General features: G+C 44.0%; 2 protein-coding genes across 4 annotated transcripts in view; one reads left to right on the top strand and one right to left on the bottom strand.

Moving 5' to 3' along the window:
* Nucleotides 1-3,776: 3,776 nt before the first annotated feature.
* Nucleotides 3,777-5,122, top strand: LOC114573176 (uncharacterized). Of its 3 annotated transcripts, XM_028605166.1 has the most exons (5): nucleotides 3,777-3,836; nucleotides 3,916-3,971; nucleotides 4,133-4,198; nucleotides 4,368-4,996; nucleotides 5,071-5,122. In XM_028605166.1, exons 4-5 carry the CDS (start codon nucleotides 4,595-4,597, stop codon nucleotides 5,080-5,082), a joined length of 414 nt encoding a protein of 137 aa, XP_028460967.1. In that variant the 5' UTR covers nucleotides 3,777-3,836; nucleotides 3,916-3,971; nucleotides 4,133-4,198; nucleotides 4,368-4,594; the 3' UTR covers nucleotides 5,083-5,122. The 3 variants fall into 3 exon arrangements, with proteins under 3 accessions (XP_028460967.1, XP_028460970.1, XP_028460969.1); XM_028605169.1 differs by lacking the exon at nucleotides 4,133-4,198 and having other exon boundaries at nucleotides 3,787-3,836; XM_028605168.1 differs by lacking the exon at nucleotides 4,133-4,198 and having other exon boundaries at nucleotides 3,797-3,824.
* An 11,856-nt stretch (nucleotides 5,123-16,978) lies between these two features.
* bcl11bb (BCL11 transcription factor B b) overlaps nucleotides 16,979-24,406 on the bottom strand; it is a 29,188-nt gene continuing 21,760 nt past the window's right edge. The window contains exon 3 of the mRNA XM_028605578.1: nucleotides 16,979-19,209. Coding sequence (XP_028461379.1) covers nucleotides 17,147-19,209 — 2,063 coding nt within the window. The 3' untranslated portion in view covers nucleotides 16,979-17,146. The remainder of the gene's footprint in view (nucleotides 19,210-24,406) is intronic.

The raw sequence follows: 24,406 nt of genomic DNA, 5'->3' as shown, positions 1-24,406 counted from the left end.
ACTGTGAAAATGTCTGTGTCTAAAGTTGAACCTTAAAAGTGCATAAAATTACCTTGAGTAGGTGTTTAGAATAATGGCCATTGGTCATATGAAATCAACTGTACAACTTGGCGCTTTCATGGCCCTTTTACCCCCTGTGATGCATTGCTGATCTGTAATGTCAACTACCTCAGCTCAAGCATTAGAAAAACAGATGCCACATATCTATCTTCTGATGCAATGTATACATTAATTAAAAGCCATGCATTTGGGTGGAGTGTGCTGTTAAGGGGTGTCAGACTTTTTTTTTTTTTTACCACACTGTGAATAAAGGGGGCATTCATAAACAAATCAAAAACGTCTCGGGCAGTCATGATCTATAGTTTGGTTTGAGCTGTGTCTTTAACAAAGATGAATCAATACCCAATCTGTTACAGTGACATTGCCTGATGTCATTAATGGACAGTGGGCATCCTAATTCATAAAACAAATCACCTCGGAAAGACTCTCCATTGATCTTTAATTAGAAGCAGCTGTTAATCACCTTTACGACTCTCCTCGGTGGCACTATAATGGTTTCTGCAGTGAAGCCACAGCAGTTCTGTTCCAGCTAAAGAACAGCAGCATCAGCACGGTGTGTTTACCGCCTGTGTTTATGTACAGCACGCCACGCTGTTAATGGATCCACTCCGGATAGTTTGAATATTTCATAATTGTGATTTTTATTCAATTTATTCCTGGGAGAACAAGAGAATTACAAAGTCTTCTTCCCTAACCCTGGCACTGTGACAACCTAAAATCCTCTTTTTCTAATGGTCTTTTCAGGCATAGGGACAAACAATGACCCACAGGAGAGAAATGGCAATTACCTCCAGTAAGGCGGCCACTTCACACACCTGTCACAACACAGATGAACCCATCATAAAAGGCCAGTGGAGAGGGACAAAAACGAGGAAGCTTTCCCTCGGTGACCCTTCAGTTTTCACAGTCTCTCCCCTTTTTCAGCTCAACTATTAAGACATAAAGGGGTCAGTCCCCAGACAGCTCCATCCTTCATCCCTCCCTCACACACACTCATCTTTGACATAAACCCTTGCAGTGGTCTCTTACTGGTAGCCACGGAGCATTGAAATCAGGATTATAATTGTAGCTTTTTTGTTTTTACTCTTGAGGAAATGGCTTCCAGATTCTGGATTTTGTCAATTATCATTTCTTTTGTGATTTTCCTGAATGGGAAGGTCTCTATTTTTCATTATTTTAATGATCAAACATAAGTCCTTAATGTTAACTGACTTCATTATAACCATACATAGTTTCACACAAATCTAAGATCAGTTTGAAACATAAAAGACAGGGCAAATCATTTAATCGTTTGAGTAATCTGAAGCAGTGCTCCAAAAAATATTGCATGAAGCGCAGCAAAAAAAAAAAAAAAAAATGAATACACATTTTGCCATATGTTGCGATTTGGCATCTGGCGTCCTCCTGTGCGAGTTGGTGTGAAGGTGGAATCTGGTTTGACTTAACCATGTGGCACATACAGGCCTAAACAAACATGTATTTCAGATGTCTGGCTCTAAAACCCAGATAAAAAGCAGCGGCTATATGAGGAAATAATTTGCTCATAAAATTCATAGATCTTCATACTTGAGTGTGATTCCTTCAAGTGTTTTATGGCTCCCTCTTAAGATAATGAAACAGAAATAAAATCCCACGGGGGGAAAGATCTAAGTTTTATTTACAGTCGTTCACATCAGTGTGATTTTCTTTGATGAGATTTGGTCATTTATTGTCAAATTTACTCATTTATCTGTCTAACCTCACACACTCAATTTGATGTGCACAAAGAACAGCAGATCCTTTATTCTCAGCAGAAATTCCTCACATTTGAATACCTTTGTGGTATGAACACCATATCATTAAGTACACCGCAGAAATAGAGAAGGCATCAGATTCCATTACCATGTACAACTGCTTAACTCTTGACTTTTTTTTGTTCCAGAATTCGCAGGATGTGTACAGACCAGTGTTTTAAATCTACCCCCAGCAAGAGCAAACGACCCAATTGCCTTGTGATTAACGTACAATAAAAGAATGTGATGGCTTAAAGAAGCAGCAGGAAAAGCTGCCCAGTGAAAGATGGGTGTATGGCGCACTCTATAATTAAGCCAGTCTGCACTTGATGAAAGTAGATCACACTGGCGGGCCACGGCTTCACAGCCAGTTTGTTTTTACGACATAATTACAGTCCAAATCAAATGAGAAGATTTAATATTGCACCACGACGAGCATGTGCCCAATGCCAACAATGACACTGACCCCCCTGAGGCAAGGTGTGCATGTGTGTGTGTGTGTGTGTGTGTGTGTGTGTGTGTGTGTGTGTGTGTGTGTGGGCAGGTCAGGCGTCAGGAAGCCGACAGCAGAGAAGCTTCCCCACCGCAGTAGCTAGGTACCTGTGTCTGGGCCCCTCTGGGAGGTCTGACACCAATGGAATTACGCTGACAGTGGGACAGAGGCTAGGGAAAAGAGAAAAGAGTTTGTCTGTGAAATAAAAAAGAGAGGGAAGGTGAAGCGCAAAAAGGGAGGGCGAAGGAGCTATGAGGAGGAGAGTTTACCTGGAAGGAATCAATCAAGTAGAAGCAGGCGAGGGAGAGGAAACGGAGAACAAAGGACTGAGAAATGAAAATAGATACAAGTGAGGTTATGACAGTCGGAGCAAGTGAAGAAGAGACTAAAAGCAGCAGCAGACGTAAATAAGCAGACAGCGAGGGTGTGGCCGCAGCGCAAAGATACATAAATGTTTTGCTTGACTGTGTCTCCATGGCGAGATGATGGCCAGTGTTAAGGAGGGCTTGTGATGTCCCAACCCACGGAGTTGTTTTAGGGATAGAATCCGGATCAGTTGAAGACAAATCAGTGTTAAAGTGGATGACATCAGGTGTCTTCACAGTCAAGCCTGGACACTCATCCGTTGTATTGTTTTCAAATGCAGACGAGTTTAAAGAAAACTATAATGTCAAACTGTCAAACGATGGATTCTAGTTTTCCTACAGTTAAAGATTTTTTTTCTGAATGTAGAGGGAGGCAATTATAGCGACCATTGTCATCGACCAAAATCATTTTAACAAACTAAAACTTGAAAAATAACTGCTAAACAACTAAATGAAAGATTTACTAAACCTCAATAACTGTATTACAGTATGGGCAGGTGTTTATATATATATATATATATATATATATATATATATATATATATACAGTATATATATATGTATATATATATATATATATATATGTATATATATATATATATATATATATATATATATATATATATATATATATATATATATATATATATATATATATATATATATATATATACATACATACATACATACATATATATATATTTATATATGTATACTATATTTCAAAAAGTAAGTCATTTCTAACCATTCAGAAATACAGAAGTGTGTGTATGGATCCTGCTTGGGCATGTTCAATGAGATTACTAAATGAAAAAGAGAAACACCAGAATAACAAGGAACACAGAAACAAAAACTACAGAGGTTGTGTTGTGTAAGGATTGTAATCTAGCGCCTAATGTGGCAATGTGCAACACGACGTTTGGAGAAAATAAGTCAACTGGACCAGTTATGATACACTCACTGCTGCAGTTTCAGCATGGGGGATCCACCTTAATCAGGATCCAATTGCTCGCAGCTGTGAGTCGTTAACTGGCTATGTTCTGATTGGTCAGGGCAGGTCACCTGTAGCACTTATAAACCTTTCACAGGATCACAGTGGTACCTCAGCTGTTCATTCAACATGATGGCTGTTTGGTGTACTGCTGGGTGAGCAACAGGTTCTTTGTGATGTTTTGACTGATTTCTGTTAAGCAGTTGTATTTATGCTTTGTCTGCTTTTCAATAGGGCTTTGCTCCTTGTTTTGCTGACTGGTTTGAGTTACAGCTACCCTATGCAGCAAGGTAAAGTATTATTGCTGTACACTTGAGTAGTTTTATTGTTTTAAAAGTTTCGCCTGATGATCTCTACTACTTAATTTCTGCTGGCTCTAACTGGATGGTTCCTTCTGGTGGATTTGCCCCTTCTGGTTCTTGGTCTGCTTCTAAAACTGTCTTAAATCCAGGTCAGGCCAACTCTTTTGTTGCACCAGCACATCCAGGATATGCTCCAGGACCTCCCTCTAAACAAGGTAACTAATGCTAGGGTGACTTAACTAAACTTGAGCTGTTGGGGGGGAGGGGGGGGGGTCTCTAAGTGTCTGAACTGATGTGGATGTCCATGTTTAGCAAAGGAACCTTGCTGTTAAATTCATTGCCTTGAGTATTACTTGCTAACATCACTTTGACTTGTGTTCCTAGGTATTTCCTGGGCTGTTGCACCTCCCAGTCCCTTTTCTGCTTGAGCATCCACAGGACCTAGCACTCAGCAGTTTGCTTCCAGTGGACCTGCCCTTCGACCACTTGGCCTTAACTTTGTGATCCAGCCTGACTATTTTCTGCCACAGTACCAGGCAGGGGAACTTTTCCAGGAACAGAAAATCTTTGAGCAAGGTAACTCTGACTCTGAGAACGAAGCGCGAGGTTCCATGCCACCACCTCGTTTTGTCTATGCTGCACAGCCTTCACAAGGCTTTAATGGAGGACCTGTGCCATCAGGCCTGGTCCCCTATCCTTACCCTTCCTATGACTACATGTTCCTGACTGGCCAGTATCCTCCAGGCACGTATACTTACACCAGTAACAGCTTTGAGCAGGGGAGAGACAGCAGGGAGGACGCTCACTACACAAGGGACAACTATCCCAGCACTCAGCAGGCCAAGAACATCCCTTATAGACGTCGCACTGTCAGGCAGGCGAGTATTGGGAGTGCAGGTCAGAGTGGCGCAGCGACTGGACAACAGCAGCCCTACAGTGGAGTTGGTGTACAAGGTTCTTACTTGCAGCCGGGTCGACACCGCCGGGGAGTGCCAAGAAAATTCATGCAAAAGGTACTGTTTTGTGATTCACAGTAAAAATGAAGCCTAAGCTTGAGATTAAATGTGTTTCCTTCTCTGTCTTTCAGGTTGGCTACTAGGTGAATCTGTAAAGATCTGTCAATAAAATCTTAACCTGTAGCTTTGCCCTGGTTTCAATGTTTATTCCGAAGTTGCACTCACAAAATGAAATGCCAAATGGGTGCAGGGTTTCATTTGACCGCAAATATGGCTGCTATCACAGAATTCCAGCGATGGAACACTAAATGCATGATTATCAAAGAGCCAACAATGTACATGTGAGTGTGCAAACAGACCTGACTATTGGCACTAGTGTCAATAGGGTTTCCTCCCCTGTGCAAAACACAGGGGTGACATGCTATGGATACCACTCTATTGGAAAGTATGAACTCTGCCAAGCAGGTATATATTGTAGCCTGTGCTTTTGCAGGTTTCCTTGCACAATGTTTGCTGTGCATAAATGACTTTACGTGCAAGAGTCTAGGCAGGAATGTTTACCTGAGTAGTGCTATCGATGCTTACTGAAAGGTGCATTAGGACATAACATTCTGCACATGTCTACAAGCTAAGATAGGCTTGTGCACTTATGACCCACATTATCCTCATCAGTTCAGTGTTGGGTGGCTCACATGAGGTACATCTCGGTTCTCCTGAATTGCATCCCTGGCTCCTCATGTCTTTAGTTTGTCCCACTGAGGGAGGAGAGGGGTAACTACAAAATGTGAGGGATGAGACCTCCTTTACTCGGAAGCATCCCATGAATTTATCAGCTGTATGGGTTGCGAACGCCACCCATTCAGCTGCACGGCTTCCAGGAAGGCTGCTCTTGTGTATCCTTGCTCATCCTTCCTCAAGGCAGGAATAAGCTTTGAAATGGCCTTCACGAAGGAGGGCCAGAACATAATCTGGTTCAGCTGAGGAGCTATCAAATAAGGGAACTGAGATGCCCCTATATAAGGTGTCTGTCATGTCCATTCACTCATCAGTCTTATTGTTTGCAAGAGTTAAGAGGAAACTGTCATTGTCAAACAATGAATTCTAGTAAGGAATTTTCTAGATACAAGGGAGCAATTATAGCAACCATAAGTTGTCATTTCTGTTTTGAGATGAGTACCATTTTTGATGCTTGATGACATGGTTACGCCATAAACGACCAAAACCTCCCAGAGTGGCTTTTCCTCCCTCTGAAAAGTCAGCGTTTCCTGTCCTTTAGTTACACGCTCGACATGACCACAAAGCCTTTGTTCCTTTGGGTCAGATTCTCCCAGAAGAGAGAATCTTCCCAAGCCACAGCTGTTGAGTGACCACGCTCGACCACACTGCTCTCTCTGTCCTGACCACCCTTTTAAATTGCTCTCCCTCCATCCATTCCTGCATCCTTTTTTTTTTCTTCCCCCTTTTCCCAAGAGCAGCCAGCTGGGCTGGATTTACTATGGTCTCTGTGTCGCAGGGCCAAGCCCAGTCTGCTTGCTGGGCGGGCAGCGCCATTTGACTGGGTACTGGTCAGGGCCGGTAGATTAGTAACTGGATATCTACAGAGAGGCCAGAGGGGCCCGGGCCCTGTGATCCAGTGGAAAGTCAGGTCTCTGCGGTGGCCTTGTGGTTCTGTGTGACCCAGGACGGGAACCGCAATCCCTGCTGACACCCTATTCCCAGAGGACGTGGTTTTACTCCAAACCCATCTCCCGCGACTCTCTGTCTGTGACTACAGGGCCTCTGCCCAGTGCTTTCTGGTGAAGAGAATACGGCACCTCCTCACCACAGGAGCTGGAGGACACTTTTCTCCCACGGAGCTGGGCACACAGGAGGGGGCCTTCTCCTAAACTAGCTTAAAAAGAGCTTTTTAACCTCATGTCACAGAAGTGGCCAGAATGGGTTGTGAACACGCATTTGTGTGGCCTCTGATTATATGGAGTACCCCTTTTAGAGAAAATGGACTGTTCAGTACAAGTATAAGGCTTTGGCAAAATACGTTTTATAATGAGACTCTTGAAGTTGTGATATGATTTGCAATTTTGCAAGACAAATACACAACTTTATTCTGCAGCATGTCAATTTGATAAGTGTAATACCCTACAAATTGCCTCCTGCGCTTAAAATATATGAAGAGAAAGAATGATAACTTGAAATGGTTATTTTTCTTTTTACCTTTTTTGAATCATTAAAAAAACATCTGCAGCCACTAACGAGTTTGCAGAAAGTCATGCTATTGCAATTGTTAAGTTAATAGTTTTACCATTGCTAGGATAAGAGCTGTGGGAATGTGGCATTCTCAACATGCACATTTCTGTTAACCAGAAAACAATCATCAACATGGCACCCAGATGTCAGCCTTCAGGCACACACACAAAGTTACTATCAGATCCTTCTTGCAAACACCAAATCCTCCAAACATCATCTGTGTAAGATGTTTGAAGGACTGGTAGCTGATTATTTTCAGAATATTTTGATGTAATACCCATTTTAATATTGAACCATGCATAATGTGACACTGGAACACTTAAGTGTGTGTGTGTCTCTGTCTCAAGAGCTGGCAACCATCGAGAATTCTTCCTGATTTGACACACACAAAACCCACCGCCTTCTGCGCAGACCTTATTTCCTTTCTTCACTCCTGTATCTCCGCTCTATTGGGTCTCTTCTCCTGCTTCTCTTTGCACGCACGCACGCACGCACGCACGCACGCACAGCCTGGAGGCTCAAGCAAGGACAGGCTTGACTGCCGTTGGCCTGATATCAAGAAATACCTGATGGGTCCCAACACTCATGCCAGGACTCATTTATGAAACATGAGGCTGTCATCAGCTACCTTCAGTAATAAAAGCTGTGAGTCACTCACTCTCATTTGTATCGTTTTAAAAAAAAAAAAAAAAAAAAAAAAAAAAAGCTAGGTAGTTGTACGAGCGGTCATCTGCAAAGTAACATTTTAGACGGAGCTTTTGTTTTTTTTAAAACAATGCACTAGTATAGTGGCACCATGTGCAATATTTGTCAGATTCTGAGCAAAATTCACTACCTACCACCTCTCTGTGTCTCGTCTTGCCCCGGGAACGTTAACTGCAAGCTAGCTAGATTCCTCACTGACAACATATGTATTTCAATCCTAAAACATCTACTCCGAGACCTTTAAAACATCACACTTCAACATCCACTGCAGTTTGCATTTCCTCTAATGACTGAAAAATACTGATCTGTTATCTGGCTTACATTCAATGGACATTTGAGTGTTAGAAAATGTGACTTTGTAGCTTCTGATTAAAACATTAAGGTATATAATAAGTAATAACACATATTTCATGTATTTCCAACACTGGTTAAACATTTTTTTTTTTTTGAGCAACAACTCGTTTGATGCCTTGAGGCTATATCTCAGAAACCAACTTAACACAAGACAGCATCAGTGTGAATGCAGTCGTTTAAAGTTATCATGTACAGTGTTTCTGTCTCTTCCAGCCCCGTCTCCTAAAAACTACTGTGGCAGCATGAGAGGGGGGGGGTGTGTGTGCGTTGGGGCGCAACACGCTAGAGGATGGATACCAGCCCAGCCCGGCTCGGCTCGGACAGATATTTAGAAATGATGTTTGGGTCGGATCACATCAGCGCGATAAGGCATTGAACATTTTAAATGTGTTAACGTGCGCTTGTTGCCCCGTGTGCTCTGATGCGCTCATCTGTTGACATTTCCGAATGCCTTCCTACAGTTGCTTAATAAAAGCGGGCTTTCCACACAAACAAACGTGCATGTGTCATTAGTATGAGAAAAAAAAGAATACGAGATTTTACCTGTGTCGGGCTTGGACATAAATATCTTAATGCCTGTCGGGCTCGGGTCGGGTTCAGTTACTGGTCTGTCGGACGCGGGCCAGGCTCGGATAGAAAAATGCGGCCCGATCCGCACTCTACAACACGCACGTAACAGAACAGAGGAAATTAGGTCTAGGAGGAATCTGACCCAAAAACAGACAACCCCACCCTGTGAATTTTACCCAGAGAATGATTTTACCCCTTAACTCCAATACAGGTTGGTGAGTGACGTGGTTCAGTTTAAAAAGACAAGAATATATATATATATATATATATATATATATATATATATATATATATATATATATATATATATATATATATATATATATATATATAGTCACACACACACACAAAATTATAATTGTTGCTGAGGCATACTAGTGGAGGAGAAGGGGGTCACGAGGGTAGTGATGGATCCCAGGGAGAGTCACCCGTGAACAGACACTCACACAACAGTGAATAAAGCAATAGAAATTGGGGTAGACAGCACAGCACCCAAGAAGGGGATACCACCACCCGGACACCAGCACCACCACCTTCGGCTCTCAGCAACTCAACACTAGGTTAGGGGGGTTCACTTACAACGGAAAGAAAGAAAACCAATGTACTTATGATCAAAAACAAACTATCATCGTTCAAGCTAAATTACTTCACAATTTAAAAAGGTCACATCAGTCAGGATTAGATCAACAAAAAAACAAGACAAATCGGATAAACCCCCTAGGACGAGTTCGACAGAATGTGCATATAGAAACGCATACAGTTTAAAATGGCCGACTTCTGGTTGGGCGGGGCTAATGAAAGTAAATTGGAAATATGCCTGAAATGATGAGCTCAATGTGTGTACCAAATGTCGTGAATATCGGAGCAACTATGCGCTATGGAGCCTGCTTAACACCCATGAACCAAATCGCTGTACAGTCTCGCAATGCTCACAGGTTTTGATGTGTGCGCCAAATTTTGAGAGTTTGAGTACATCGAGGGTGTCAAAAATGCGGTCAAAGGCTAAAACTAATTAGGGGGCGCTATAGAGCCACTGTGTCACGCCCAAGCCTAAATGCGATATCAGATCAAACATGGCTGGCTGCAAAATTTGGAGAATTTACGTGAATCCTAAAGTCCTCAAACGTGTGTTCGGAAAATGAACGCACAAAAATGATATGCGTTCCCCAAGATTAGTACAATGGTCCCACCAAATTTTGCGAACAAAGAACTTTATCCAAACCATGGCATGCGATAGGGGGGGCGCTATGGAGCCTGCTGGCTACGTCCGAGCCCAATCGCTACAGAATTGCAATTTTTGCCAGGTCTGACATTTGTGCCAATTTTGGGGAGATGAAGCATCCTCAGCCCCTCAAAAAAAAAAAAAAAAAAAAAAAAAAAAAAAAAAAAAAAATGCTATCGCGCAGCAGAATAATAATCATTACAACAATGGGTTCCTCATGCTTGGTTCCCAATAAATAAAACCTGCACCATCTGGCCTACTTACTGATCAAGCAGCCTTTGTGTCGACCATAAAGACAGCAGCAGTGGCAGCGAAAAAACTGTCCCGTCCTGTTAGTAGTGTCCTGAGGAGTGTCCCGGGACAGTCGGACACTGTCCTGTGACTCCCATGACTGTCCCGGGACGGTCATGGGAGTCACAGGACAGCGTCTGGGTGTCACAGGACTGTGTCCGACTGTCCCGGGACACTCCTCGGGACACTACTAACAGGACAGGGCAGTTTTTGCTGCCACAGCGAGCTCATAGCGTGCATATGCAGCACGGCAATTATCTGTGACAGAACAGCTCATTAACACGTGTCCAGCCAAACATTTCTGCACCCAGAGGAGGGCAACTAATTACAGGTAGCCTATGATCCGCGATCGGCACGCGTTGAAAAAAAAAAAGACATCAACGAGCATACAGTAAATGGTAAAAATAACAGCAGTAGATAACAGTAAAACGAGTGCGCAGACAGCAAAGCCGCTACCTCACCTGTGCCGCAGCAGCGAGACGTCAACACGGAGTGAGCGACCCGGAAGTGGGCTACGGCGCACCTCCGTCACCAAAGAGCAAGAAGGGAGCCAAGAGGACTCTTGCCCGTCTTTATAGAACGCTCTGCGGCAGTGATTGATGAAGAGAGCGCCAGGTAGTTACCACTAACCTCCTCCTGCTACACTACCCCATTGCTTCCCATTACTTTGGTTTTTGACGTTTTTTTTTATTTTATTTTTTAATTCAAGCTTTTTATTGAAATATGTGGATATACAGCAGGAAACAACATCTTCTGTACGTCTTAAGAGTCTACTATCATTAAACGAGCCAGGATCAAAAGTGAATTTATGTAAGCTACTTAAGTTAGCTACATGTTACAAACTGTCTATGGTTACAAACTGCGACCGTTTTATAACCTTCCACAGGTCCGACGATGAGTTGAAACAGATGTAATCCAGGAGAATCGATATCAAAACGGAATTGAGAATGAGGTTTAGTTGTATGATGGGAATATATTTTTTTAAGAGACAGGGCTTCTCTTTTAGAACAAGCAAGGATGCAGAATAAACACTTTTCTATTTTTTTTGTGAATGAGTCAGCAGAAATTATTTCAAATATGCTCAAAAATGGTTAGAGGGCGAGTCCTTGTTTTAGTGTGCAACCATATACAGTGGTGTGAAAAAGTGTTTGCCCCCTTCCTCATTTCCTGTTCCTTTGCATGTTTGTCACACTTAAGTGTTTCGGAACATCAAACCAATTTAAACAATAGTCAAGGACAACACAAGTAAACACAAAATGCAATTTGTAAATGAAGGTGTTTATCATTAAAGGAGAAAAAAAATCCAAACCATCATGGCCCTGTGTGAAAAAGTGATTGCCCCCTAAACCTAATAACTGGTTGGGCCACCCTTAGCAGCAACAACTGCAACCAAGCGTTTGCGATAACGTGCAATGAGGCTTTTACAGCGTCCTGGAGGAATTTTGGCCCACTCATCTTTGCAGAATTGTCCTAATTCAGTTACATTAGAGGGTTTTCGAGCATGAACGGCCTTTTTAAGGTCATACCACAACATCTCAATAGGATTCAGGTCAGGACTTTGGCTAGGCCACTCCAAAGTCTTCATTTTGTTTTTCTTCAGCCATTCGGTGGTGGACTTGCTGGTGTGTTTAGGATCATTGTCCTGCTGCAGAACCCAAGTTCGTTTCAGCTTGAGTACACGAACAGATGGTCGGACATTCTCCTTCAGGATCTCTTGGTAGACAGCAGAATTCATAGTTCCTTTTATCACGGCAAGTCTTCCAGGTCCTGAAGCAGCAAAACAGCCCCAGACCATCACACTGCCACCACCATATTTTACAGTTGGTATAATGTTCTTTTTATGAAATGCAGTGTTCCTTCTACGCCAGATATACTTGGACACACACCTTCCAAAGAGTTCCACTTTTGTCTCATCGGTCCACAGAATGTTGTCCCAAAAGTCTTGGGGATCATCAAGATGTGTTCTGGAGAAATTGAGACGAGCTTTGATGTTCTTTTTGCTCAGCAGTGGTTTTCTCCTTGAACTCTGCCATGCAGGCCATTTTTGCCCAGTCTTTTCCTGATGGTGGAGGCATGAACGCTGACCTTAACTGAGGCAAGTGAGGCCTGCAGTTCTTTGGACGTTGTTGTGGGGTCTTTTGTGACCTCTTGATGAGTCGTCGCTGCGCTCTTGGGGTAATTTTGGGCGGCCGGCCACTCCTGGGAAGGTTCACCACTGTTCCATGTCTTCGCCATTTGTGGATAATGGCTCTCACTGTGGTTCGCTGGATTCCCAAAGCTTTGGAAATGGCTTTATAACCCTTTCCAGACTGATAGATCTCAATTACTTTCTTTCTCAATTGTTCCTGAATTTCTTTGGGTCTCGGCATGATGTGTAGCTTTTAAGGATCTTCTGGTGGACCTTACTGTGTCAAGCAGCTCCTATTTAAGTGATGCCTTGATTGTGAACAGGTGTGGCAATAATCAGGCCTGGGTGTGGCTAGAGAAATTGAACTCAGGTGTGGACAACCACAGTTATAGTATGTTTTAACAAGGGGGGCAATCACTTTTTCACACAGGGCCATGATGGTTTGGATTTTTTTTCTCCTTTAATAATAAACACCTTCATTTACAAATTGCATTTTGTGTTTACTTGTGTTGTCCTTGACTTTTGTTTAAATTGGTTTGATGTTCCGAAACACTTAAGTGTGACACACATGCAAAGGAACAGGAAATGAGGAAGGGGGCAAACACTTTTTCACACCACTGTAAGTGGTAGTCATTGTCGCTGGTCAAATTCTGGAAGAATTCTGGTTCATCGTTCTGCTTCGTGTACGGTATATAGCCTACGTTAGATGCTAAAAATGTGTATCGTTTAATAATCTTTAAACCTATACATTCCACAATATATGCAAAAATAAATAGGAAGGGAAATACATTAGATTCAGATCGGTTTGTGACGTTTTGGATAGTTTTTATTAATGGCATAACCTTCTAAGTATAAATCCTGTGTGGGTCAGCCACTGTTGGCTGGTAGTTGGCAGTTAAACAAAGTTCCACACCCTAAAGCCAACATCAGACTGGGAGTTGTACTAAATTATTAGCTGCAGTTTCTGATGGTTTTGTACATAACCTAGTTGATAGAGTTTAAATGCATGATTCGATTGTGTGGGATTAGAGTTTTCAAGGAATGCTGACTAAAGTTAACGCTGCTATTTTGGCTCAGCCTCTTACGGAAGTTAAGACAACATTTCAGACAGATGAGGTATGGACCTTTTTCGCAGCAGACATTTTTGACTTGTCATAGTAGGAAAAGCACAGCTGAAATTGATAACCTTGACGATGGCTCAGTTCCAGTAAACTATTTCAGTGAGTCAGCATGCACAATACCAGGGCCTCTCCTGAGTGGAATGCAGCCATCATTAATGGTTTGAATACACCTATGCTTTTCCTACTATGACATGTCAACATGTCTGCCATGAAAAAAGGTCTATTTCACAAGAAATGGGCTAGAATGTCAACCAAGTTTTGTTTTAGGATATTGCAGCTGTCACTAGAACTATGATGTCTAAAATGTGTATTAATCGTGGTGGTAGACGAAAAGGAAGATGAAATAATCAGAATGAAGAGTTGCTTCAATCATAGAGCAATTGCAACATTTATTGAAGTGTTGGCTTTCTTGTATTGATTTTTCAACACATTACAAAAATACATATATGTTCAAAACAGCAGATGTGTACTGTTCTGAAATCACTTTTTTTTCACAATGATGCACTCCCCCCAAAAGAACGGAAACTATTTTTTTCTTTTTTTTTTTTACAAAGAGTGTAAGTGAAAGTTGTGAAAAGTGAAATATGAAAATGTATTGAAAATTACAGTTGTAAGTGCTGTCACAAGACCTTCAACCAACCATGAGGATAAAAACAAAAACAAAACATAATGTTTATGAATGTCTCAGAAAATTGATTTGGAAATGTCTCCCTGCATAAAGCATTGCATTCCCCTGCCAAAGATTCTTCCTTTAGGAACATCTCTTTTTTTCTTTTTTTTTACATCCATGGAGGATAGCTTCACCAAACCAACAACAGGAAATTCATTCAAAATAAAAAATAAAAAATTAAATATAAAAGTCAATAATGGCACCACTCTTGTTAGAAAAAAAAATAATAATCTGGCATGATTCTGCAATATCACATTTCGAAAATTGTCTTCCCATACAGTGAACAAGTAATCATACAGAAACATATTCATGAAGATAAAATCCCTCCACCAGGATAATCATACAAAAACTGCTATGGCATTTGAAAGAACATTGGAGAAAACAATACTTTTATCATTTTTAAACACTTACACATATTTCATTCATGGCATACTTCAACACTGTAAACATATTGTAAGACTGAATGTCCATGTGTGATTTGGATCTCTGTCCAGGTTCCACCGTTCATCGCGTGGATGTGAAATATTTGATAGTTGTATGCCTCATTTTAGCCTATAACTGAACGCAGTTTTCCTGGAATGAATTCACCGTGTGTATACAACAGGATCTTGATTTTTGCTCTCATGCATCAACATGTGTAAGCGAGCCAAAAGCAGCTCTTCAGCCAATCGCACTTCTCCCGTGAATTCCTTAAAACGTATTGAACTAGCTTATGGAGAGCTGCTGCGGCTTCAACATCATTTCCTTTCTATAAAAAAAAAAAAAAAATCACAAAAAGAGGAATTTGCATACAAGATACAGCAAAGCTCTCTTTTTTTTTCCTATTCAAACAAAATGGCGCAGATAAAACCTGACAATAGGCCAAAATGGCAGGTCAAACTTTAAGATGATTGTGATGAGAATTGGAGTACAAAAAAACAAAGATGTAGTCTCAATCTCCTTTCGTGTGGCTTTGCCGTCTCCCTCCCTCTCATGCTCCGTTACAAGATGTGGCCAGTAGATGTGTGTTTGGGTACAAAAAAAAAAAAAAAAACACACTTTTCACATGCTTCCAATTTAATTTAAATGGCTCTTCTCCCTGGTCAAGGTCTTGCTCTCTCTCTCTCTCTCTATCCGTCCATTTCTTTCACACACTTCTTTATTTCTCAGTTCCAGTCTTTCATTCGAACCATAAGAATAGCCCCTACTCAAGGTCTCATCGCAACGGTGCTCAAAATTATCATAACTCATATAGCCTATTTTTTCTCTACCAGATTCATTTCAGGATGAACGATGCAGAAAAAAAAACGTAATCCCCAAAAGTCACGAACATGCACACTGTCTCAAAATCTGTTACTGAGAGTTAAACCCATATCACTTTGTGAGGCGAATGAACAGGCTTCCTTTTAAAAGCCGCTCTAATGCATGAATCTGAGCTAGTGAACTGTGAAAAGACGCCGTCGGAGAGAGGCTTAGAGCACACTGCAGAGAGAGAAGAACACACACACACACACACACGCTAACACATATTGATATGAATTTCATTTGGAACCATTTTGTGGGCCCTAAGGGGACACGGTGAAGTCGACCCGGGTCGGAGAGAGATGCCATGGCAGACACGAGAGGGAGATGGAGAATGATTCGAAGGCTGTTACAATTGTTGAAGTAGCTTGAGCTATAACAAATGGCTTTTGAGTAAGCACACATGGGGTGGGGGAGATAATCAAGTGGTTCTAATAAAGCAATAATGAATGGTAGTTATACGTAGCATTTACTGTGGATGATGCAAGCAGCTGGTCTTCTGATTGTTTAGTTTTAGGCCATCGTTCACGTACAGTCGGGGCTACTTTAACATATAGAAAAAAAAAAGAATATATTTACAAAACCATAAACAGGACTGTTCTCCTTCTCACATTAATCACAAGTAGTCTTAACTTATTCAACATATTCATTTAAATATGGTATTTTAATCCTACACCGGGAATGTACTGAGTATCAGTTAAGGCTCCACTAAGTGCAACCTTTATTTATGTCCTGACTGAAGCAAGGACAGCAATACAGTAACTGCATTTTGAAATTATTCACACGCCAATATTTAAAAGGACAAATTCCCTGAATAAATTTTAAGTAATGACTAAGTAGTAACTAAGTTAAAGTAGTAACTTATCAGGTCTATAAGGTAACATTGGATTTTTAAAATCCAGCATGATGTTTTATTGTCAGGCTGACATTCAGTGCTTTAGGCCTGGATGAGGGAGTGGATTGTAATCCGCTGCTGCAAGTTTATATAGAAAACAATTATTTGAACTTTAAAAAGCTAACTGCTTTGCACAATTTTACTCACACATGATAATAAGCTTCCTTAAAGGAGAGAAGAAGAAAAAGAAAATTTGTATTTAGGGTGACTTCTTCCAGTTATCGCATTTTAGAAAAAAACAAAACAAAACAAAAAAAACTTTTTAGCACATTTCAAAACTAACTCCATATGAAATCCCACAAAGATGTACCTGCACATGCCAAATATCATTACAAAAATCCAATAAATACAGAAATTATTGCACAGTAGAAAGGCTCCATGGATTCCTAACTGATAAAATCCTCAGACGGTTTGCCAAGAAACACCAAGTTGTGCATTCCAGACAAGTTCTCATTAAAGTTTCCCTTTGTTTATATTCTCAGGTGGCAGTTTCTGTGACAAGAAAAAAAGATGAACATCAATCAGTCTCAAATTTCTTTTTTTTTTTTTTTTTTTTTTTATAGAGAGAGAGAGATTATCCAGCCAAGCCCCATAGCCGAAGAAGTGGTTACAGGGATTTTGTGTGTGCATGTGTGTCTGCATTCGTCTGTGTCTATCATTTGTCTGCATTTGTGTGTGAGTGTTTGCTTGTGGTCAATGTAGGCTGTATAACTAACGGCTGCTGGCTTAACCTCTGTCCGCCTCCTCCAGTTTGACCTCACTGGCCATCAAATGTTCGCCATGCCATTTCTTCATGTGTTTCTCCAGCGTGCTGTAGACGCTGAAGGGCATGTGGCAGATGTCGCAGCGGTACACCTCCTTCCCAAACTGCCCGTGGGTCTTCATGTGGCGCGTCAGCTTGGAGCTCTGGGCGCAGGCGTAGCTGCACAGGTCACACTTGTAGGGCCGTTCCCCCGTGTGGCTGCGTCGGTGCACCGTCAGGTTGCTGCAGTTCTTGAACACCTTGCCACAGTACTCGCACGTGTCATTCCTCCTATCCTTAGAGCTCGGGGGCCTGCCGGGCCCGGGTCCCCGCAGGAGGTGGGGAGTGCTGCTGCCGCTGCGGCCCGACGCGCTTCCTGCTTCCATCAGCTCCCCGGGCGGGGTGGAGAAGCGCAGGCTCCCCGTCTCTGAGGAGGAGTGCTCGGAGGAGGTGGCGAACGGCGACTGGCGCGAGTCTGTGAATCCCAGGAAGGGCTCTCGGATGAAGTGGCGCGACGCGGCGTAGCCAGCCAGGAGCTGGGAGTAGACGTTCTCCGGGGAGATGAGGGGTAAGGTTGGGGGGAGCTCCAGCTGTTCCTTCTCTATCTTGATCCTCTTGTTGTTGGCGGAGGGGTTTGGGCTGGTGATGGGGGTGGGCCGACGCTGGAACAGCCCGGGGAAGGAGTCCGCTTCGGATACGCTGATCCTGCCGTTCATCGCGGGCCTCTGGTTCACCTGCTGGTCCCGCTCTCGGTTCTGCTCTCTCTCGTTCTCTCTTTCTTCGCCCCTCTCTCTCTCTCCGCCGTCGCCGTTAGGTTGTCTCTCGAGGCTTCTCTTGTTAGGGTTAAGTCTAAGGTGATTGTCCAGATGGTTGTACGGGTGCATGATCCCCACTCTGCCGCCGTCGCTTCCTCTATCCCCGCCCAGGGGTTTCTCCTCGGGACACTGTCTCGGCCCATTCTCCCTATTCTGGCTGAACTCCTGGGAGTCCTCGCTCAAGTTGGAATCGGGCCGACTTCCATTCCTCAGCTCTTCCTCCTCTTCCTCTTCCTCCTCTTCTTCTTCCTCCTCTTCCTCCTCCTCCTCCTCATTGTCCATGCCCATCCCTCCTGAATGTCCCTCCCGGCTCTTTTCTTCACCCTCTCCTCCCTCTTCTCTATTTCCCTGTTCGGGGGAGCCACTCATGGAGCCAGACTTGTTGTGCATGTGTGTCTTCATGTGCCTCTTAAGCTTGCTGGCCTGGGAACAGGCGTGGTCACAGAGGTGACACTTGTACGGCCTCTCCCCCGTGTGGCTGCGTCTGTGGACAATCAGGTTGCTCTGGAACTTGAAAATCTTGCCGCAGAACTCGCAGGATTTGGATTTCCCCGGGGTCTGGTTCTGACCCTGGCTGTCAGGAGGGCTGGAAGAACCGTGTCCCCCCTGAGAAGTGGGCGGCTGTGGGGGATAGGTTAGGAACGCCGGGGGCTTTGGGCCAGGCTGGAAAAGCGTGGGGCTCAGCAAGCGGTGCATGGGTGGCACGCGGTTGGGTGAGAGAGGAGGAGTGGGCCCCCCGTTATTGGTCGTGTTGCCCGCCAGTTCTCTCAGACGACGGGAGAAGTCCATGGAAGGAGGGTCCATGGGGGCCATCCGCATCACCCTCTCAAAGGCACTGGGGTGCTGGGACAGCAGCCCCATCTCCTCTGGGCCCAGCCGCTCTAGAGGGGTCCTAGGGGGTGGGGGAGGGCTGATAAAGGGTGGTGTTGCGGGCAGCCGCGTCTCCATGTAGCCCGGGGGAGGGGGGTGTTCCCTGAGCAGGGGCGCAGCCATGCGGAGGAGGTGGAATGGGTTGTTGGTGTCACCGAGGAAAGTAGGGAGAGGGGAGCGGGGCAGGGCGTCACACGGGGGTGGAGGCAGAGCCATGCGGGGGGTGAGGGAGCAGTTGACTGGGTGGTGGTCCAGGTAGATGCGGATGCCGTGAGTGTGCTGGGCATGCTGAAGCAGGAACCAGGCGCTGGTAAAGGTCTGCTTACAGGTAGTGCAGATGTAGCTAGACGGCTCATCTTTGTCTGTGGGCCAAGAGAAAGAAAATCACCGTGAATTTAGTAAAATCCAAATAAAATATGCTCAAATAAATCAATGCAATACTTTTGTATTAGCAACCTGTGCGAACACCTAAATGAATTGTGCTTAAAAGAGCAGTTATATTAACTCTCCGTTTGTGTCCATGTATGAAGGTCTTCCATGGGCTTTGTCTGTGTCAGTGTGTATGAAATACATTTTGAGTGCGTGTGCGTCTACGGGCTAATGCAGATGGCAGGTACTGCCCTAAGGCCACGACACATTATGCTAATTCTAATGTCAGCTCGGCTCTAATATACAGATCCATCTCGTCTACTCTGTCATTTCCATATGGAGACAGGGGAGGCAGCAATGGGGAGAAAAGCACACCAATGGGGGGGAAGGAAATATGGGAGAGGGGGAGAGAGGAGGGAGGGAGGGTGAGAGGTTGCATTAGAGAGAAAGAGAGACACACAAAAGGAGAGACAGGAGAGGTGATGGAGAGGATGTATAAACAGTAAAGACCCCTCCGGTCTTAACATAGCATCCACATGAAATAAAGCTCTACGCCACTGGTTTAATAACAACTACAGTAAAGTTATTTGGTGTGACTGTAAACACACACACACACACACACACATACACAAACTCATTGACGAATTGCCCCTTTAAATGGCATGACTTAATAAAGCCAAATTAATCTATCAGTCACTATGGCACGTCCGTGTCAGCCCGCTTAGGAGTCATAAAAAGAGCCTTGGTTGGGTTTCATCTAATTCAACACAGGCTAGCATTGAACACAGTCCGGTGTTGTGATGCTTGTGAGGCATCTGCATCTACTTTATCATCAGCGGCTACCGCAAGCGGAGTTGAGTTGGTACGGTGGTCCCAAAGCTTGGAGCCCGGAGGGAGAAAACTAAGACCGAGAAGTTGCTTTTGCCCAAAGTCTTATGTGATCAAGAGCCCTTCCAGTAAGATGGCTGCCTCAAAGCCACCCATTGTCATGGAATGTAAAAAAACACATGCAGACACAAATACATGTGCAGCAATATTCTCTTTTTCACTTTCCTTCTCTGTCTCCAGCCTCTCTCACAGCGCAAATCGGTACACACACACACACACACACACACACACACACACACTTGTACCGTGCAGAACAGATGAGCGAAAGCTGATGTTGGATCAGTGTCTAGTACAGGAAGCTGATTTGGCGGTGTGATTGGTTTGGCTTTCCCCAGGGGAGACGGGGTCAGAAACAGTTAATGAGGGCCTCATTTACTGATTCTGTCTGTTTTTCTCTGCTATTAGTGGGGCTCTGGTGTAGCCGTCACTCTTACTGTTTGTGTGGGGTGGGACATGACCTGACTCCTGCGACTAAAGCGTGTGTACAAGCGTGTGCATGTGCGTGGACCTCTATGTGGATGTATTTTTGTGTGTGTGTGTGTGTGTGTGTGTGTGTGTGTGTGTGTGTGTGTGTGTGTGTGTGTGTGTGTGTGTGTGGCGAGTGGCAGGCTGCCTGCCCGTGTTTAGTTTGGCTAGGCTTCACACGGCCGCTTGGCAGCGGAGAGCTGGACAGCTTAACAGCTTGGACGGGGAGAAGAGAGCGAAAGAGGGAAGGGAAGAGGAGGAGGAGGAGAGGGGGTAAGAAGAGAGGTGGAGGGTGCTTGGGCACACACGCACATACAACGACACACACATAGAGGGTATTTACATGCCCTCTGGGACCGAGAGGGGTCTATAGACTTGGGAGCTGTGTAATCTCATCAACACACCAGGATCAATATGAAATGAAGATGTAAGATTGGGGACTGGGTTTTAAAGATGGCTCTCAATTGATCAAGTTGTGTTTTTTTGTTTGTTTGTTTTTTACTTCTTTTCTGCATTTTGGTCTGCACACATGGCCTCATCAATACAAACTACCCAAATCACATACCACCACCCCCACAACCTTCCACCCCCACCACAAGTACAGCAACGCATTTGCATCTCGTCATATCTTACACAGCCGTGCCATATGCTGTTAAAGGAAGCGTGGCAGTTAATAGAGTGGCAGCTGATGGCTGCTGCCTAATGACGGCCAAAGACAAATTTCATCAACTTCTCAAACAAGCAAGCAAGCGGGGGGAGGGGAGGGAAATACAGAGCAGACTGGAAAAGAAAAGAAACTGGAAGAGCAAATAATGAAATCAAACATAGATAGATAGATAGATAGATAGATATACAGTACAGGCCAAAAGTTTGGACACACTTTCTCATTCAATGCGTTTCCTTTATTTTCATGACTATTTACATTGTAGATTCTCACTGAAGGCATCAAAACTGTGAATGAACACATATGGAATTATGTACTTAACAAAAAAGTGTGAAATAACTGAAAACATGTCTTATACTGTAGATTCCTCAAAGTAGCCACCCTTTGCTTTTTTTGATAGCGCTGCAAACCCTTGGTGTTCTCTCAATGAGCTTCATGAGGTAGTCACCTGAAATGGTTTTCACTTCACAGGTGTGCCTTGCCAGGGTTAATTAGTGGAATTTTTTCCCTTATTAATAAAAAAGCAAAGGGTGGCTTCTTTGAAGAATTTAAAAGACATGTTTTCAGTTATTTCACACGTTTTTGTTAAGTACATAATTCCATATATGTTCATTCATAGTTTTGATGCCTTCAGTGAGAATCTACAATGTAAATAGTCATGAAAATAAATTTAAAAAATGCATTGAATGAGAAGGTGTGTCCAAACTTTTGGCCTGTACTGTAGCTAGATAGCTAGATAGCTAGATAGATAGATAGATAGATAGATAGATAGATGCATTAAGATGCAGATGTCCTCACCCCATTCTTTTCCTCTCACACACACACACACACACACACACACATTCGCACACATGCTGGGAGAGGGTGAATGTTGTCGCTGCTCAGTGCTCCGGCCAATAAAAGCCTTCATTAAAGAATCACGGCGGGCCGTGTCATGCTTCACTTTGTGGTAATTACAGTCGTCTGCCTGACACGCATGCAGGGACCCCTCCACCGCTGACCGCCAGGGTCAACTACCAGTTAGAATAGTTACATTTTCCTCTCCACGTAGTCACTGATGCCGGACCTAATCGGCCAATTTACTCTGGCATGCCGTATGCACACAGACACACACGCATTATCACCCCCACACACACAGACATACACACACACAAACACACACAGTTCAGGGAATGGGCGTGAGATGAAATGGAGTCACAGCAGGATTCTATAATATGGTGCTGCATTATCAACTGGATTTCAGGGTTGGTCATTTTGCTGGCAGTACAACTGCTTGTAAATGCTATAGCGTGATGACATTCCCTTGAAACAGTCTGAATCTTTGACTTAGCAGTAATATTTCCACCCAGGTGTCCACTGCAGGCAGACTTTCCCATGAAACAGACAAGCACAATGCAGTCCTGAGACCAGCTCAGGAGGGCAGCTCTTTGTCCTGTGCAACAAAACAAAGGGCTAAGGGCCAGGAGGCCTGGAGGAAGTTATTAAAACATTGGCACATGCATGGAGCTGAGGTGGGGCAGTAATAATGCTCTCCTTCTCTCCTGGGTTGGATTTTTTTTTTTTACTAAACCACCAGGCCAATTAACCCAGTCTTCAGAGACTAAGATCTGAGCTTTACATCAGATTTTATTCTTTCCAGATTGCCTTTTATAGCTATTATTTTGCCTTAAAAGTACAAACAAAATGCCAGTGAATGAAGGGGAGCAGGGGTATTGACTGTTTGCATATGGCCAGTGTAGAAAAGTTGGTGTGAGCTTGGCGGGGTTAGAGTAGACACCAGGCGTATGGTGCAGACATGTGGATTTCTGTTTAATTTAGGAATTCACATATGCTGCCCTCCAGCCTGTGTTTGATTTATATTTTCGAAGCATGAGCTCCCTCCATTTACATTACACTTACATTTTGGGGCCTTTATCGTATGCTCTAATCCAGAGGGATTTATAATAAGACCGCAGAAGAATAACAAAAAATCCACAGCCTCAGCCTTCGACGAGATGGGCAAACGGGAGCTTCTCGGCTGACAGTGAACAGTGAGTGGATGGTAATGAATGCTCACTGACGCCAAATTAACTCTCACAAAGCTCAGAGAAAGAAAAAAAAAAAATCATAATTAAAAATAAGAACCATTTGAACGCTAGCCCGCCAACTTCTCTGCTGTACGGCATTCATTTGGCATGAACAGTTCTACAGGAAGCAGAGTGAAAAACATGACATCCAGGGGGCAAAGTTTGGAGTGTGTAGAATAATGTTGCTTTACTGCAGACACAGAAGACGCACATTCTGGTTTGTTAACAAGCAGGTGACTGGTGAAGCAGAGGATGTGCTACAGTGGATGTCACGTGTGTGTGTGTGTGTGTGTGTGTTGTGTGTGCGCGCACTGCGGTGTTCCTGGGCTTCAGGTTCGCCGTGGCTGCTCCAACATTCCATCAAGGGCGACAGAACGCCACAGCGACAGATTTGCATACAGAACAAAGCCGCCCGCAGGCTAGGCCACTGGGACACAGACCTGCCCCCTGCAGCCCCTCCCACACACCCTCGCAGCGTACACATGTGCACGCGCAGTCACAAGCCCTGGGAGTACGCATGTGTGCACCTGTCAGGGGTTAGCTGACACCTCTGCTGCTGGCAAAGCAGCTCCTCATTAGCATGGCTGTGATCTAGGGGTCCCCAGGGGTCCCAGCCTTCTCACCTCGCCCCCTTTTGCCCCCTCCCTCTTACACCTCTGCTCCTCTCCTCCTCCTCACGTCTCCCCTCCGTCCCCTCCTGCTCCTCCTCCTTCTTCAGTGCTCCGCTCCCCTCTGCTCTGGTGGCTTGTTTGTCATGAAGGGGGCTAATCAGGAGACACGGAGGCCATGCAGATCAACCCTGTACGTATGTGTGTGTCCATGTGTGTGTGCGCGTGCGTGTGTGTGTGTGCGTGTGTTTCACAGCGCATTGGGAGCTTGGTTGGTAAACTACGGCCTCGGCGAGCAGTGGCTGACTGTCACACATATGTAGTAAAAGAAAGAGAGAGATGGAGAGACAGAAAGAAGGAAAGAGACTGCGGAGAGTGGCAGTAGCAGGCAGGGGGTAAGGCTCTCACACACTGACTGGCTCCATTCTAACTCAAACCAGCTTCGGCCTGCTAACCATATACATCTGTGTGTGTGTGTGTGTGTGTGTGTGTGTGTGTG

Source organism: Perca flavescens, chromosome 18, assembly GCF_004354835.1.
Source record: "Perca flavescens isolate YP-PL-M2 chromosome 18, PFLA_1.0, whole genome shotgun sequence".
Taxonomy (NCBI): domain Eukaryota; kingdom Metazoa; phylum Chordata; class Actinopteri; order Perciformes; family Percidae; genus Perca; species Perca flavescens.
This window is presented reverse-complemented; position numbering and strand designations above follow the sequence as displayed.